Source organism: Delphinapterus leucas, chromosome 5, assembly GCF_059928025.1.
Source record: "Delphinapterus leucas isolate spDelLeu-1000000601 "Yukka" chromosome 5, BTC_Dleu_Yukka2, whole genome shotgun sequence".
Lineage (NCBI taxonomy): Eukaryota > Metazoa > Chordata > Mammalia > Artiodactyla > Monodontidae > Delphinapterus > Delphinapterus leucas.
Window position 1 is genome coordinate 111,128,244 of NC_143133.1, and position 18,002 is coordinate 111,146,245.

The window sequence follows — 18,002 nt, forward strand, 5'->3', positions numbered from 1 at the left end:
CATTTCTGTATTGTTTGAATATAATAGATGAACAACATATTTATAATCCAAAAAATAAAAATAGACAACTTTTTAAGCTCACTGACATAGAATGACTCCATCACAAGTCTACAATAGTGTTTTGCCTGCTATCCAGGGTCCTAGACTATTTCAAGATCCCATGATTATCATTATTTAATCCAGGAGGAAATAGTGGGTCCCTTGGCTGATCCAGTTTTGAAGTGTTTCCATCTGGAGCAGAGACTCATTCCCTGATCATGGGTCTTGGAATTGGGATCCAAACTTGAGTTCTCTGACTCAGTTCTGGACTCCTAATTCCCCTCACTGAAGTCTCCTGGAAGCTCCTGCCAGGCTAACTCAGTAACTCGGTGTAGAAGAAGAACCAACCATTAGAGCAAAGATGTCAAAGGCGCAGGCATAGCAGTTGTGATTGTTAACATTGAAAACTGCTCACAGACACTTCAGACACTCGTCAAATGGAAACATTTAGCTGATGTAACAGATTCTGTAGATGCCTTATCTGAGAACTCAGGGGTGTCTGATCTGCTACCCCCCAGATAACCTACCCTGCAAGTATCTCTGCCACTCAGTCCCACTTGAACTATCATCTCAGGTAATTCATACAACTAGAAACATCTAGATATCTGTGGACATTCCCAGAACAGGCTTCCATTGCTGAAGAACAGCTTTAGAGAGATGTATTACCTGTAGATCCCCACCATGGGCACACAGACTCTCGTGTTCTGCCTGTAGAAACATTTGGTGGCCTCAAACCATGTCAGTATATCTGCTCAAAAGAAAAAAAAATCCCTGTACCCCTGCTCACCACCTATTGTTCATGAGCTTCTATATCTTTTTTATTTTTATCTTCCAGCTGCCCCGGCCTTGGGGCAGTGATTCTGTGCAGGATGGCTGCCATTCTCAACCTAGTTTCTCAAGGAAGCAAATATGATTGTTAATGTTGACCTAGAGAGCATTCTTACGAGACTGCTGAAATCCCAACACACGCATCCTGCCCCGGAAGCAGAAGTAGTAACACCACCACAGATTATGGGCTGTGGTCAAACGGAAATAGGCTGAGGGTCATGTGCTCCCTGAAGTCCTACAGCCTCTCTCTCCCACCTAGAAAGCGCATTGGGATTCAAATAAAGAGGACTTTTTAAAATGGATAATAACAGATCATCATTATATGTAAAAAAAAGCAAACCATTCCACAAGTTTGGTTGTTTTTTGTTATAAAAATTATTGGCAGTGCCTTTTACAATTGATCATGACACAGAACTGGGCCTCAACACGGTTCAGAGTAGTTTCTAGCTCTGCTCGATCCATCCACCCCAAAGTTTGACTAATACACTTCTGAGACCCTTTTCATCATCGCCACCATCCCTCTGGCTTTCTTCCCTCCCACCTTCCCTTCTTCATCTCTCTGTGTACACTCCATATTTTCAAATCCACCATCTGCCAGACCATGAGACCCCATCCTTCATTTGATGCCTCTCCCAGTGGGTCCTTCAGAAGGTAAAGGAGCCCTCCATACCACCCTGTCTCCTCTCTGCTTTGAGCTCAGATTTGCCACTGGCTTGGGCTCCCACACACACCTTGCTCGTAACTGTGTCTGTGATTCTGGTTGTCTCCGTGTTTGGTGGGGTAAGCCTTTTCAAACCCAGCCTGCAGTCTCTTGTCATAGAGTCACATGTGCTGCACTGCTTGGCTTTCCTTCCCCAGTGTTGGTGCTGAATGGTTTTAGTAACTACACAGCCAAGACAGGACAAGTATTGCATGGGATGCTGGTACTTTCTGCTTTCTCATTTGAGAGAAAAGTTTTCAACCCTATTTGTCATGAGTTGCATTGTGGAACCCCCAAAAGATGTTGAATTCTTAACCTTAACCTCCACCACCCATGAATGTGACCTTATTTGGAAATAGGATCTTTGCAGACAATCAAGTTAATATGAAGTTATTAGGGTGGCCCTAATCCAATATGACTGGTATCCTTATAAAAAGGGGAAATTTGGGCACAAAGAGAGACATGTTCAGAGAGAAGATTATGTGAAGATATAGAGAGAACACCATCTACAAACCAAGAAACACCTGCTACCAAAAGCTAGGAGGGAGACACTGAACAGATTCTCCCCCCACAGTCCTGAGGAGGAACCAGCCCTGCAAGTCCACAACTTGATTTTGGACTTCCAGCCCCCAGTTTAAGCCACCCAGTTTGTGGTACTGTTATGGCAGTTTCAGGAAACCGGTACAATATTCAATGTAGTGTCAGTGACTTTTCTTAACTAAAAAAATAAAAAAGATGTTATTTTAGGAAAAAATAAAGGAATATAATAATGGTGGAGTGATATGATTTGACATGTGAAAAATGTAATGTTCTTTCATCTTAAATTCTGACAGAACATTTATTGTGAGAATACTATCTAAAATAATATAAGGCAAATTTTAAAAACTCCTTAGAATCTGATGTAAACAATCTCTTTCTAGAGTTTTGGCTTTTTACCTTATTCTATATTCTATTATAAATATCACTTCATTTGGTGAATACTTTTATTCTTCAGCATTTGAAATGAAGTTTATCATCACAGTATTCAGTTCTCCAAAAAAAGGTTAAAATACAATTAATATCATCAAAGATGCCACATCAAAATTGATAGGTATTTCATGGTAATTTCCATTTTGTCATGGAATAATGTTTGCCAGTTTCTTTAGAAAAACAGCCTTAATAACTAAAAGAAATGCAAAGGATATATCAGTTTTTAGTGTGGTGTTTTATTTTCTCTTTCATTTTATTAAAAATTAATAGAGATGTAAACGCTGTTGAGAAGATTTAAAACCCATCAAATACACAAAATCTCAACTGAGGCTACCCCAGAGAAGGGCACCAATGATGTGGAATGGCAGGAGGTATTTTGCATTATACGCCGTTTTGCACTATTAGAATTGGTTATCTTGTGCATGTGTTATTTTTTAATGGGGAGGGAACTAGCTAATTTTAAAGATTTCATTGAATTCAAAAGTATTGAAAAGGACAGAAGGTTTTTACAGTTGGTAAGAAAAAAAATGGTGATGATTAAAGAACTATTAGAGATCCAATGATATTATTATCATGTAGAAAAGTGGGAGGAAATGTTAATTATTGATGGTTTTTCCGATAGTAAGGGAAGCCCAAATCTACAGGGATATTAGAAATATGGGACAAAAGCTTTTATAAAGATATAAGTCGGAAGCCTGCAGATTCATAACAGAGATTAAATTAGTGATGGTTGGATGATTGACGTTGGATGACTATCTTGGTCTGCACAGTTAACCTAACAGCATTTGAGCATCAGATTAGAGATGAAGTCTAGCAGAGGAAGAACTATTAGATTGGGCAGTAAACTTAGACTCTCTTTGGGCACTGCCACTTGCTAAGTAACTGTGTATCTGGGTAAGTTATTTAATCATTGTGGATCTTGCTCTCCTCGTCTGTAAAATGAGGCAGTGGGAGCAGATGCTCTTTGCTCTGAGTTCACTTCCAGCTCTGACTTTTGTGGTCACTTAAATGTCTACTGAAAGATCAGTCCTTAAAAACTGTCAGCTTCTTTACTCTTCCTTCAGAACATTAAGCCTATCTGGAGACGGGAGGCCTTGCTTCCATGAATAACTTGCCTGCTGCCTTTCCAAGTGGTGGGGTAACTTTTGTTTGTGCAGTAGGTGCTTAGTAGGTACGTATTCTCTTGGTCTCTAGGGCTTGCAGGCTTTTTATGCTTGTCCTTGTTGTACCACTTGGATGCTGGGCTACTGCATACAAATGAGGAAACCCTTTGAAGGGTAGTAGCTTGGGTGGGAAATAGAAGAGAATCGTTCTCTGAGGGATTAATTTTATATGTGTTCATGATTCCTGCAGTTGATGTTCAGGAAGGGATGATATAAGGGTGGCCCTAAGGGTCAGGAAAAACCTTTTCTATGGATTAACAGGTAGATATGTATTTAGTAGATTGTAAAATTGTTCTCAATTGTTGAAAACTGGGTTGGGAAATTATGTTGTTTAATTCTTTTAGATGAATGAGTGTTAGAGCCATATTAGGTCTTAAAAGTCATCTGTTCCAGACCCTAATTTACTAGATGAAGAAGCTGAAACAGAGTAATGAAACAATTTTGCCATGGCCACATATTTTGTTAGTAGCAGGCACAAGACTTGGATTCAGAGTTCTACATTCATGTCAGCTCCCTCTCCCCTCTCTCTGTCATACTCAACACAAATACACACAAACATCTCTATATGTGCATGGCTCTGCAAACTGGTTTAACTAACATTTAGGCAGGCATAGAACAAATCAGACGTATCTGCAATGTACATAATGGCAGTCATATATAGAAAGGTGTATTAGTAGATATAGATGATACAGATGTCATGCTTTTTCTCATGAATGAGGTAGGAGATATTATTCCCCTTTCAGATTTGCAGAAAATAGGATTCTGAGAGGTTAAATGACAACTAAAGCCTGTCAGAGCCAAGACAGGACCCTGTGTCCTCAGATCTTTGGTTCAGTGTCTTTCCCTCTCCCCAACAACACCTCCCTAGACAAAGGTTTGCTCAGCGGACACCTCACAAAGTTGACCTTCTGGGTTTATTTTTCCTGCATTTATTTTTACTTAGATTGTCACAAGAAAAGGCTTCTGAAAAAAAAAAAAACTGGCCCTCAAAAAATTATGAATAAAAAAAATTGTATCTCCTTTTCTGTGTCCTCTGTCATTTGCCAACTTGTCCAACCATTTACCTCCATGGTCCTTCCCCAGCCCTACCCCTCCAGATGCCCTGGAGTGCTCAGTGAGAAGCCCATTCCATCAGGGAGTACCAGTGACATGACCCCCTCATGATTTAATCCCCGCTGCCATTTTAGCCTATCCAGATTACGCATATAAAGGATGGTTCTCTAAGAAAACTAAATCCATAAAGGCTAATACTGTATAGAGGGCCTTCCAAATATGGAGAGCAAAGTGGAAAAGAAAATGACTAGCAAACTGAGTGAGTGGGGACCGGAAGGCTTGGGTGGTTTTATAACAAAGCTTTTTGTCATTTGGTGGAATCCATGTATGAATTAGGTTGTCCAGTAATTGTGGTGGGGTAACCTAGAACTGGGGGAATTAGAAGCAGGGGAAGATTAAGGAGGCATTAAGACTGATAAGGAGTGAGCCAGTCTGCTGGCTGAATCGATGGAAAGGATGACTTCCAGACATTTCAACAGAAGAGACAGTATTCAGATATGGAGTAGGGGGTGGGAGAAAGGAGAAAAAATAACTTTATATGCAGCATATATTACAAAGAAATTAGTAGGTGTATTCTATGTAATGAATACATCAGTTGGTAAGGAAAATGTTAAGACCACTGTAATGAGTAGAAAAGGGATACAAACAGATAATTTGCCAAAAAGGAAATATGATATGTAATGAACATATAGGAAAATAACTAACTTCTCTAAAAATCAGTTTGAATAATCGTGAAATATTTGTAAAATGCGAAAACAAAGCAATCATGGTTTGTTAAAATAATACTTATGTGTATTGCTGGTGATAATATGAATCATTTAAATGGTTTTGGACAGTAATATGGCAATGCATAGGAACTACAAAATTTTCCATACATCTTTATCTATTAATTTCACTTGTAGAAATTTTAAAAAAATTCAATATAGAAAAATACATGAAGGGGTTCATTGAAACATTATTTATAGTGGAGAAATAATCTAAATATAAAAGCACTAGACAGACGATTAAAGTATACATCCCCCCACAAAAAAATATCGTGCAGCCTTTTATAATGCAGTTATGGAAATATTTAATATGGAAAGTAATAGTTCTAATAAAATAATTTAGATAGGCAAACTAACTATAGTAACCTCTTTATAACTGTGTAAAAATTATGCATGGATAAGGAGTAGAATGATGCTTGACCAAAAAAAAACATTTTCATTGACTGACGGTGTCATTGTTAGTAATTTTTAAGATTTTTCCATGTAGTATTTCATTCATGCTGATGTAATATTTTTGCCCATAAAACAAGTAAAACACATACTGCGTTATGCTTTTGCTAAATATCACTTTTGTGTTTTACTCAATTATATTTTCAAAATTCTTTGTATTTTGGGTCAGTGTTTCAGAGACTCATCATCCCATTTGCCTGAGAATCAGGGGGTTCCCAGGACTCCACACTTTTGGGGTAGGAACAAAAAATGTCCTGGCAAACCTGGAGGAACTGGTCATCCTAAAAATAGTGAAGATTCAAATTTTTCTTTTGTCTTTCTAAACCTAGTAGTTTATTCATGTACCAAACAGTGGTGAGAAAAATGACGTCTTTGTTATTTGCTATTAATAGATTTTGACAAGCATAATATGGTTAGTTTTGGTTTTAAACAACCCTTATTTTCTATTTAAATTGCTATCATATTTTAAAATTTGTAACAATGAAGCTTCCATTACATACAGAACACTGTAAGAGAAAACAGCACTTGAATCAACAAAGGACATCATATTCCATGTTTATCCTTGAAAATAGATTCACTGGTAGACACTGTGGATATTTCAAAACAGGGAAAACAAACAAAAACCAACTCTAACAAAACCTCCCAATGGTTGCCACTGAACCATGACCAAAACTCTGCCGGCTTTCCTGCTGGCCTCTTTAAGTCCTACTGTACTTGCCCTACCTGTTCATACCTCTAGTACAACTCTGCCTGTTCATTGGGAACATTTTTTTTCCTCTTCATAGTTAAAAAAATAAGTCCTGTCTGTCTTCCCCCACTTTTAAACTGCTTCTAATTTAACATCTTAAAGTTTCCCTTTGGAGGAAACTTTTCCAAAAAGATTCTCTGGAAGAGCAAAGGCGTTATTCCATTGAGGTTTCCTAGTAACAATATGAAGTAAAGCCAGTCCAGAAAGTGTCTAAGTATGAGCATTGATTACTCTCACACACCCACCTGTCACTAAGGCTCTTGGGTTGACTGCAGGCCTGTTGAAGCATCTCCCCTTTAATCTCTGCAAGACTGCAAGACTTGCTACTTCCAGGATTTCATTTTCCAGGTAAATTCCAAAAATGGATTTAGAAAGTGGGCACTAGTATATGTTTTCTAAGGGGCATCTGATTTGATCAGTATTAGAAACTGAGTCACTTTATATTTGAATAAAAGTGAACGTCATAGTTAAAAAGTTTTTTTTTTTTCAGAAGTTAAGTGAATTAGCATCGCTATTTCTACATAAATTAACTGTCACTTTTAAGGGCATGTCAGTTTATTCTCCATCAACTATGTGTACACGTTCCTAAGACCTTATAGTATTTAATGAAGAGATCCTTTTTAAGTATTGATAGCCACAAGAAAATTATTCCATGTTTGATCTGTGTTAAAGAATCAAAGTCCAAGATCTTTGAATGGAACTTAGAATAAAAATGTAATTAGGTTACATCCCTAAAGTCTGATATATCTTTAAACAAGACTGCAAATGAAACTTTATTAGAGCTTCAAATGAATTATTTCATTGCCTTTTTTTAATTCATTTTTTTCCCCTTCTCTTTCATGTCTGTGTTACTGACATTGTGGCTTGTATTTTACCTGTCTTTTTCAGGGTGTTTTAATTATTTACTGCTTAAGGAGTAGCACGCAGAGAAAGCCTCATTCAGGGGTGCCTGCTCTGTAGCGGGTTTCTCTTTTTCAAAGCTTTGCAAGGAGGTCTTGAATCGCTGCACTGAGCCTGCAGTTCCTGCCCCACTGATTCACCCTTCTGGACGCAGTATCTCCTCTGACTCTCTGAGAAGAGGCACTGCTCCTAGGAGGTACCACTCACCAAGAGTGAGAGGGGTGCTGGGCGCAAGTTGGATGAAGTGTGCTGTTTCCAACTAGTGTCTTAAAAGGCTTTCCATTTGAATAAGTGACACTGTTGCATAACGTTTTGACGTTGAAGCATTCCACACAACAGGCTCATCCAGATATGGCTCCAAATGGCAAACCTGAAAAAAAAAATAGATAAAATGGCATGAAAACTTACTGAACGTCCACAAAGCACCAGGCACTTTGCAGGGTGCCGACGCAGCTCTTCTAGTGCCTGTTACAGTCATACCCTGAGGTTGGCATTGCTGTCCTTGTTTCAGAGCCCTTAAAGAAAGGGTGCGAGGGGTCCAATGATATCATGGTGCTCAGGTTTAAACCTTGGCCTTTGCTTTTAAGTCAAACTGTCCTCCTTGTACAGTTTCCAAAGAGGGGTCACCTTGAGCAGATAAAGCCATCATGAGCTTTGGGCATCAGCTCTGCCACCTGCTTGGTATGTGAAATTTAGGCAAGAGAACCCCTGAGGCTCATTTTCTCCATCCCTAAAATATAGATACTATTATCACGTATATATGGAATCAAAAAAAATTAACAAATGACAATAACAAAATAGGAATGGACTCACACATACAGAGAACAAACTAGTGGTTACCAGTGGAGAGAGGGAAGGGGAGAGGGGCAAGAGAAGGGTAGGGAGTTACGAGGTACAAACTACAATGTACAAAATAAATAAGCTACAAGGATATATTGCACAACACAGGGAATATAACCAATATTTTATAACATTAATGTATAACAATTTGGAATCACTCTGTTGTACAACTGAAACGAATATAATATTGTAAATCAACTATACCTCAATAAAAATAAATAAAAATTTAAAATAAGATGTAGACACTTATATATGTGTGTATATACACACACACACACGTATCAGTTACTATTCATGCTAGGCACATGGTGGTAATGGCTCCACTAACATTATTTTTCTCCCTCCATACTCACCTAAATAGATTACTTTCAGTTAATTAGGTTTTTGTAATATCCAAAATTAGCACATGCATGTTGTCAATCAGAGCGACAATGTAAAGGGGAAAAGTTAATATCCTCACTCTCCACCATCTCCCATAAGAGAATCAATACTGATACTTTGGCAAATATGCTCTACACCTTTCTCTTTGCTCATATAAGCATATAGTACACACAATCCGAATGTGGTTTATTTAAAATCATGAGCAATCTATAATTCAAGCAAGAATTACATTATTGATTAAGTCCAGAGCAATATAATTCATTAGCTGATCTAATGTCAATATTGACTTTATTTCTCCTCAGACTTTTACACTTGTCGACACATTTTACTTAGTATTTTGAGATGAGGTGGAATGTTTATAAGCTTTTTAATGGCTAGTATCAATTTCCTATTGTTTATTCATTATACAAGTGGTTTACATTTTTAAAAATTATTTGAGTGATTTCAATACTTCCAATTGTGAGCATTTAAAAGCAAAACTGCCCAATGCTTAATCCTTAGAAATTATAACACTTGGATGGAAACTACCATCTAAGGTTTAGTATGACAAGTTTATTATGACAAGTTTGGGCACCATGTCCATCCCTGACCACAGTTCAGTAATCTAAAATCACAAACAACAACAATTAATAACAGTTCCTCCAGAATATTTGAAAAGTCCAGGCAAATTTTCTGGAATTTAAAAATTAACTCACCAGTATTGCCAACATCAGTGATAAAGCCTCTGGTGAGTTTCACCCACACCTGGCTTCCTGTCTTCCTGGGATCCTTTTCATTGTCTGGTTTAGTGACCTGTACTCTTTAACAGGGATATGACAGCATTCCTGTAATGTCTATCTGAAATCTTTGCTCAAAATGATAAAGGATTCCATTTTTTAAATAACACTTTAAATTTCTTCTAAGTATCCCAAAGCAGCTACTCAAAAGTATGGGCACATTTTCTTCCCAGTTTATTAGGGAAGCCATTGAGTTACAGAAACCCAATCTTTGTTTTCCAGCATTCCATTTTGCAATGGTGTGCAGTGGGTTATAGTACAGAGCAAATCTCCCCTGACGAGAGATAAACCCTTGAAAGTGATAGTTTCCATTGGGAAGTATGACGAGCCCTTAATATTTCAGCGTGTATGGTGCCGTTATAATTATCATAATTGAATGTTGCAACCTAAAGATAATATAAATTGCTCATGCAGTTAAACTGAAATGGAAAGCAATGTTTTTTGTTTTTACAAAAAGGCAATAACATATTTCTCTTTTCTCTACTGTTCAATTTGCTTCCAGCAGATTTTATGTCTACGTTGCACAGAATAGTAACTTAACCACCAAAGATGTCCAGGAGCTCCAGATTAAAATGTAATATAATATACAAAAAGCTTTATTGTTCCTTTAGGTTGTTGTTTTAAACCAAAGTGGAATATTTCCCTAAATTCTTCAACAAATGTGCACCATTTACAACTAAATATGCTTATAACTTATACCAGGGCTGCTGAAGAAATAGGCCTTACGGACCTGTCAAATTATTTTCATGCAATTTTTCCTGTAGCGTTATTTTTACTGGCAAGTGTGCAAGTTGATAGAAAAGGAAATAATTAGCTATTTTCAGAATTGCTGATGCATGGAGCTAAAGCAGGCCCGCCTGTGCATCTTAGAGATTGTGACATTTGAAATTACCTGAACGATACCAGAGCCATTTTTGGACATAATTAACACCTTGCCTAATTAATGTCAGGTCTAGACAGAGTCACACTCTATTTAGGAAATTTTATTTCAAACTTGCTTACGCCTTTATTATATTGCAAACTTTAGATTTGTTTGCTGTTTTCTTAAGTGGAGCAACTTCTTTTTTTTTTTCTTTTTTCTTTTCCCTCCCCCTTCAAGTAATCAATGCACTGCTGAACGAGTTCATTTTAATGCACTCAATCATGCCTCTAATGTTCGTAGCTTACGGGCGCAAGCATCAGTAATGCAGGAATGTTATATGGCTTTAGTTTGGGCCATTTCATAAAATATTCATGGAATCAAAAATGTGCATCAAAATAGCGGCTGGGAGAATTACATTTATGTTCCTGCTTTTATGGCAGCTTCACATTTAAACCCATTTGTGTTAATATCTAGTCAATCTTCCTACTTTAAAAAAAAACTAAAATGGGAGAGATCATATACATTCTCCTTTGCTTAATATTTGTTCTAGACATCTGCAGTGATACAACAAATATCTATAAACTTTCAGAGATGTTGTACCAGGGAAGAGGGGTAAGCAACAACCTGGGTAATACCCAAATGTATAAAATCTTATTTTCTCTGCGTAGTATTTATCTTAACATCCTACCAGACATTTTGCAGTTTACAACATTGTTTGGGTTTTGTTTGTATTTTTAAATAAATGGCTAGATTTCTTGTTTATGTGGGCTTTAGGTAAAGTGAAGCTCCTTTGTAGTAGTTTTATTTTAAGAGTACACTTTCTTTTGGGTGAAAAACTATAAATGCATACAACATTGTCGTTTATGTAGATGTTATATAATTGCTTTAAAAAAAAAACTAAAGCAAACCAAAAGAAAAAAATGAGACTGAGGCTACTTCTATCCATGCCTGGATTCTTGTCTTACACAATTGTTCAGTGTCTCCCATGATGTGTTTTCTGATACTATCTCATGTTCTTGAGCTAAATCCATTACTGATGGTATTGGTGGAAGGTCACCACCAGTCTCTCCCACAAAACATCTTGGCTCCATTTTCTTCCCTGATTCACGTGAAATATTAGTGGACACTGGATTTTTTTCTTAGCATAGAACCAGGCACTTCGCTGAACAGTGGTTAGTAATGCCTTTCTTGTCACAGTTAACTCCTGTGATGTTTGTTACTCATAGTGATGAGTAATTCCTGGTGCAACAAGATAAAGCTCATTTCCCCCTCAGGATACCTTTAACATCTATGAATGTGCCCTTCTCTTTTCTGTTTTCAGTAAACTTTTACTTTTGTGATACCTTGGTGTAATTCTTCTTCTTCTCTCTGCCCTCTTTCTCAATGAAAAATAATGTTAACACCTGTGAATTCCGGAGGACGATTATCTAGACGCTTGTCCTTCAACAAGATTGATGGTGGGATCTCGGAATCTTGTCTGGTCCTGATATATTAAAGTTTATTTGGTAACAAAGGGCAGACAACACATGAACACCGTGAAGAAGCTATAAAGGTTTGCTGTGAGCCAAATTTGAAAATCTGGTTTATGATCTTCACTTGTATTTACATGTGTAGTGTCAGAATGACCCCTTACAACATTTCTCTCAGGTACATTTAAAAATTTCAGATAAAAACAGGATGCATTATGTCTTAATAAATATCTAGGTCTTCCCTGGTGGCGCAGTGGTTGAGAGTCTGCCTGCTGATGCAGGGGACGCGGGTCCGTGCCCCGGTCCGGGAAGATCCCACATGCCGCGGAGCGGCTGGGCCCGTGAGCCATGGCCGCTGAGCCTGCGTGTCCGGAGCCTGTGCTCCGCAACAGGAGAGGCCACAACAGTGAGAGGCCGGCATACCACCAAAAAAAATTTTTTAAATAAATAAATAAATATCTAGTCAGTAGTAATACGAGTCTTTACTCAGAAAGAAAATCTTTAAAATCCTGTTGGCAGTTGGAAATATATATTGCATGGAAATGATATCATTGTTAATCATGCTTAAAGGGAAATAAATACTTGCCTATTTAAACTACTATGCTCCCTTCATAGTGTAGACATATTTTAATATTTTTAAATCAAATATTATACCATATTATAATATGTACTTTCAAATTCTGACCAGCCTTTAGAAATTGCAGCCTGGTCATTTGTGTGCTTCTGATTATTTGGATCAAATCCTTGCTGGCTTACTTACAGTCCTATTTGCCACCAGATAACTTTAGAAACGATTCCCTACATCTGAGAAGGGCTGGAAAACTCTTATTCTTCTACGTAGTCACCTTGGTTTAAAACGGTGCTGATCACTACTATATATAAAATAGATAACTAGTAAGGGCCTACTGGGTAGCACAGGAAACTCTACTCAATATTCTTTAATAACCTGTATGGGAAAAGAATCTAAAAAGAGTGGATACATGTATATGTATAACTGAATCACTTCGCTGTGCACCTGAAACTAACACAACATTGTAAATTAACTAGACTCCAATAAAAATTTTAAAATAAATAAATAAATAAAATTTAAAAACCACGCTGTGCTGATCAGAATCCCCAGTGACCTCCTCTGTGGCAAAGTGGTTAAGGAAGGGGACATGAAACCATGAATAACCTGTGACCACAGGTTAGGACTAAGTATGGGACATCCTAGGTGCCTTCACCCCATGGATGTCACCTCACGGTTTAGGTTAGAGAATTTAGATGCAGGTTACAGAGCTGTTTTTACATCAGACTCCTTCAGGTAGACCAATGAGAAACACATCAGTGGCCAGTATCTGTTCTTTCATGTTGGAGGATCTTGTGATTGCCTGAGTAGAGTCACAGAATTATAGAACTGGTAGAGACTAGAAATCACATAACTCAAGCATTGTTTTTAACTTCAGATATTTATGTCCAGAGAATCTAACTTACTCCACCCAAGTTTTCTGACTTGTACCTAATGTGGCAGAACTAAGTTGTGTGGGCGTTTGGTGATCCTGGGTTTAAATCCCAAACATCACTTTTTAGCTATTTGAGTCATTTAATGTTTGTGAGCCTCGGTTTTCTCTTTGGTGCAAAAGAAAAGTCATATTTACTGCACCAGTTTTGGAAGGTTAAATAAGATAATGTCTGGGGAAAAAAACGTTCCATTTTGACTAGCACCCAGTAGGCCTTCAAGAAATAGTAGCTCCCTGTTCCTTTCACCCAAGCATCTTGGACTGCTCCTTCCTCATGGCAGACTTCAAATATATCCTTGTAAGAGCTGAACCTTGGCAGATATTCATGACCTAAGCAGTACACTGATACTAGTCCCAAGTGCTCAAGCAAAATTCAAACTCAACTGAAAAGTCTGTTTCTCAATCATTCCAAGGCCCCCTTCCATGGTAGCCAATTGAAACCAATGTCCCGAGAACCTCTCATTTCATTTCTGCTTAGCCTATGCAGGAAACCTAATCATATCAGTAACAGAGGGAAGTCTGGCTTGTTTGGAATACAGGGACATGGTCCCCGCCTTTGTCTCCCCCCTTCCCCCACTTCAGCCCTCTCCGCATTTCCTCCACATATCCTTTCCCCACTTTCACCCTCCCCTCTACTTACCTCCCCTTTCCTCCACCATGTGGATCAAATCTTGGACCCAGCTATCAGTTCTCATATGCTATTTACATCATTATGCCTCATTTCCATCTCATTGTAATTAGTTGGGTTATCCAAAGCTTCATCTCCTGGCTCTCCTCCTGGAATTCTTAGTGAATCTGTTATTTTATAATGCACTTTTGGACCCTCTTTCCATATGGTTACTGTGTGTGACCACAGATGCTGTTAGGCCCTTCCTAGTCTCCTTAAGGTCCCAAGTTTTTCTGGAACTACCTGGTTTACTCACAGTTCCCTGTATCCACTTGCCCCTATTCACATGGCCAAAAAGAAATATGTATCCATACTTTATAAATAGATGGACGCTGGATAAAAAAAAGAACTCTCGTATACATCTTTCCAGGGATACAGAGCTATACTTTACAGGCAGAAATATAGTTAACAGAGGAAACATAACATACATATATGTCAACGCTCCATTCGAGTTTTAAAAAAGAAACGAGAGCCATGGGTATTTGGAGAAAGGTGTTTCTGGCAGAGGTGCTGCAGGAGAGAGGTGAAAAACTATGCCTGCTTTTGTGGGAGGTAAGAGAAAAATTGTCAGTTAAATGTAAAGATAGAACAGTAAACTTCAACCTTCAGTATTTGCATCAAAATGAAAAAGGACTGGGCATTAATTTTAAAATAGTTTCCATTATATATTTCTCTTTACAAACTGAACACATTTTGATGATAGAAACATTAGAAAATGCCAATAATCAGGAAAAAAAGCAGAAAAGAAACCAATTCATCACCCATATAACACTGATAATGCTTTGTAAATGTTATCTGATGTTTTTCAATATTTTCACTTATCATAAGCACCTGTCCATGTAATCAAATATTCTTCTGTAATATCATATTTATGGCTTTGTAGTCTTTTATCATGTGAAAATTTCATAATACAAGTTTATAAACAGCTCAGCAGCACACACCCGCCTCTCTCTATGTATCTTTCCTGATATGCCCTCCTTCTGCATGGGACTCAGACTGGCCATGTCTTTACTGAATTTTTGTACAGCTTATTTGCTGATTATGCATCTCTGTTGTGTTTCTTTTAAAATACTATTTGTCTTTGTGCATTTTTAATATTTATTCTGATAGCAAATTCAGTGCAAAAATAGGAGGAAATTATATACAATAGTGATGGCAGTGGCTACAGTATCCTGGAATGTCCAATCTGTAATATGCAGTGCATCTTATTTGAGGAAATGTGTTGAGCCTAATATGGCCTACATAGGTTAATTTAATCAGCTGTGATAATATTGTCATAAGGACTCAACTACATATTTTGCAGGAAGACTATGTTGTACTTAAAGAAAGGGAAAATAAATAGTGGCGATAATTCAATTGGCCTGTGGGTTTTTAAAAATATTATCACTGTGCCGGCTGGTAATAGCAGCTGTGTGTATTGAGTACCTACTCTGTATCAGATATTGAACAGGTATTAATTCATTTCTCACAATAACACCTTGAATAGTTACACTATAATCTTACTTGCAGAAGAATTAAATTTGGACACAGAAAGTGTAGTAATTAACCTGAGGCTAAACAGCAAAAATGGTAAAACTGGTATAGGGATTCAGGCTGTCTGTTTGGAGCCTGCACTCACTCTTAACTACGATTGTTGAAATGCCTAGATGTAAGTGATTTTCCAGTTCATTCCAATTAGGTAACTCCATTACCATAAAAGAGCATTTACATTACAGGATTTTGTGTGCATTTCTACAAGGCAATTCACAAGTAAAATACAATCTGTATCATGGAACTACAAACTACCCTTCCAGAAACGTGCTTGCTCACATTTCAAGGAATCAAATGACTTAAAGTTAATTTAGAGTTTTGGCTTTGAGAAGATATATTTCGGGCTATATTATAAAATATAATTGAGAAGGGCAGTTAAGTTACATTGTAATTTTAAAATTAAATAACTTGGAAAGTCCAATCAAACGTTGAGAAGTAGTTTAAAGCTCCATAATACTTAAATTTGAAATTTGTAACAGTTGCATCCTTTCTCAAGACACCTGAATTCTCGAGAATGAAGAACTGCTTTCTGTTGGGAAAGCAGTGCAAGAAAGTGGTTTAGAGTGTGGGCTCTGGAATCAGACTGCCTGGACCTACTAAGCCACTGGCCAGGCAATCTTGCGCAGAATTCTTAACCTCACTCTTTTCTACCTTAAAATGGAATCATAACAATCTCTTTTCCACAGGCCTGTTTTGACAATTAAATGAGAAATGCATATAAAGTGCACAGCACAGTTCCTTGCATATATAATGTTGAATAAATGTTAGCTAATATGATTGTTATTAATAATTATTACTTTACATTCACACCGTCTCTAAACATTTGTAATTCTCCTCAATTTCTGCTAGCCCAAGTATATCCCTTTAGCGGGTGTCCATTCAAAATCAGTGCTGAATCTGAGGTCCAAATTGAGATAGCTCCTTTCCCAGCTGAAGTCCTCTTCAGCCTTAGAAATACCTGGCTGCATTCCGTGGTTCTCTCCCCGTCCACACACACTTTAATAGTAAAGCGCAAGACGTATGCAAAATATTTGAAAATATGTTCTGGCCTGTGGTTTGTATTTAGGAATGGCTTTTATTCTTCAGGTCAGCTTCTGGAAGCTGCGGAGCATTATGAGGCCTTCCATCAACTGACGCAGGGACGGATATGGAAGGATGAGACAGGCCGCGTTCTCAACTTGTTGGCCTGTGAGAGTCTCCTGAGGACTTACAGATTACTCTCAGACAAAATGCTGGAAAATAAAGAATACAAACAGGCCATCAGAATTCTTATAAAAGCTTCTGAAATAGCCAAAGAAGGTGGGTGGAAAAGAGCACTCTCACGTTGCTGCCTTTAATGGGCAGGTACTGCTTCTCCCAAGAGGGAGGTAAAAATTGTCAAGTGTTTGGGTGATTATTTCCTATGAAATGCAGGGACAAATGCCATCAATATACTTTCAAATTTCACTGTAAAACAGAGGGGCCTTAGTGCTGACAGCAAGAAATCCATTAGTTTCTTGAAAGCTTTATCTCCAAAATTGCAACCCTCTGGGAATAATGTTATAAAACAGTAAACCCATGATGAGAAGGTAAGGTCATTTGCAAAAGTTAACTGTGTGTGTGTGTGTGTGTGTGTGTGTGTGTGCGCGCACGCACGTATGTGTGTGTGTGTGTATGTGTGTGCTTAAGGTCATATGTTTCTTACAATCTGAGAGACCTTTCATTGTTTGTAAATTCCCTATTGTCGGGTAATAGGAAAGATATGATAAATATTTAGTTAAGAGTAACAGGAAGATAGAACGTTAATATATTTTAGACCCATGCCTGTCAAAGTGTGTGGCCTTTGGACTGGCAGCATCAGCATCACCAGGAAGCTTATAAGAAACGCAGCATCTCAGGCCCCACCCCAGAACGACTGCATCAGAATCTGCAGGTTTGCAAGATCTCCAGGTGATTTGTATGCACGCTTACAGCAGTGAAAATGCTTTTGTGACAGCTGATCACATCCTTAATATTCTATTATCATTAAAATATGTATAAAATATAAAGAAAAAAATTGGAACATATACTCATAAGCTTTTACTTTGTGAGATGCAAGGATATTTTATGACCTCAGAGTAGTATATTAATAAATTACTTTTCATGAAGGAGAAAAAGATGGAAGTTACGCTCTTGAACTAAGTTTATTAGCTCGTGGACATATTTAATCAGTTGGCTTATTGAGTAACAAATGGCTTATATGGAGTAAACAGGACTGATTTTCTGGGTTTGATTTTAATTTTTTAAAGAATGAAAGTAAAATCTTAGCTTATTCTCTCTGTTAATTTTTAAAAGTAATATTAGTTAAATTACCCATAGGACATCACCCCCAGTGAAAGATGTATC

The 18,002-nt window shown here is 37.6% G+C and overlaps 1 protein-coding gene across 1 annotated transcript in view; it reads left to right on the plus strand.

The window, feature by feature from the left end:
• TTC29 (tetratricopeptide repeat domain 29) overlaps positions 1–18,002 on the plus strand; it is a 171,848-nt gene that overhangs the window by 57,166 nt on the left and 96,680 nt on the right. Inside the window, exon 5 of the mRNA XM_030764032.2 lies at positions 16,725–16,937. Within this exon, the coding sequence (XP_030619892.1) occupies positions 16,725–16,937 (213 nt within the window). The remainder of the gene's footprint in view (positions 1–16,724; positions 16,938–18,002) is intronic.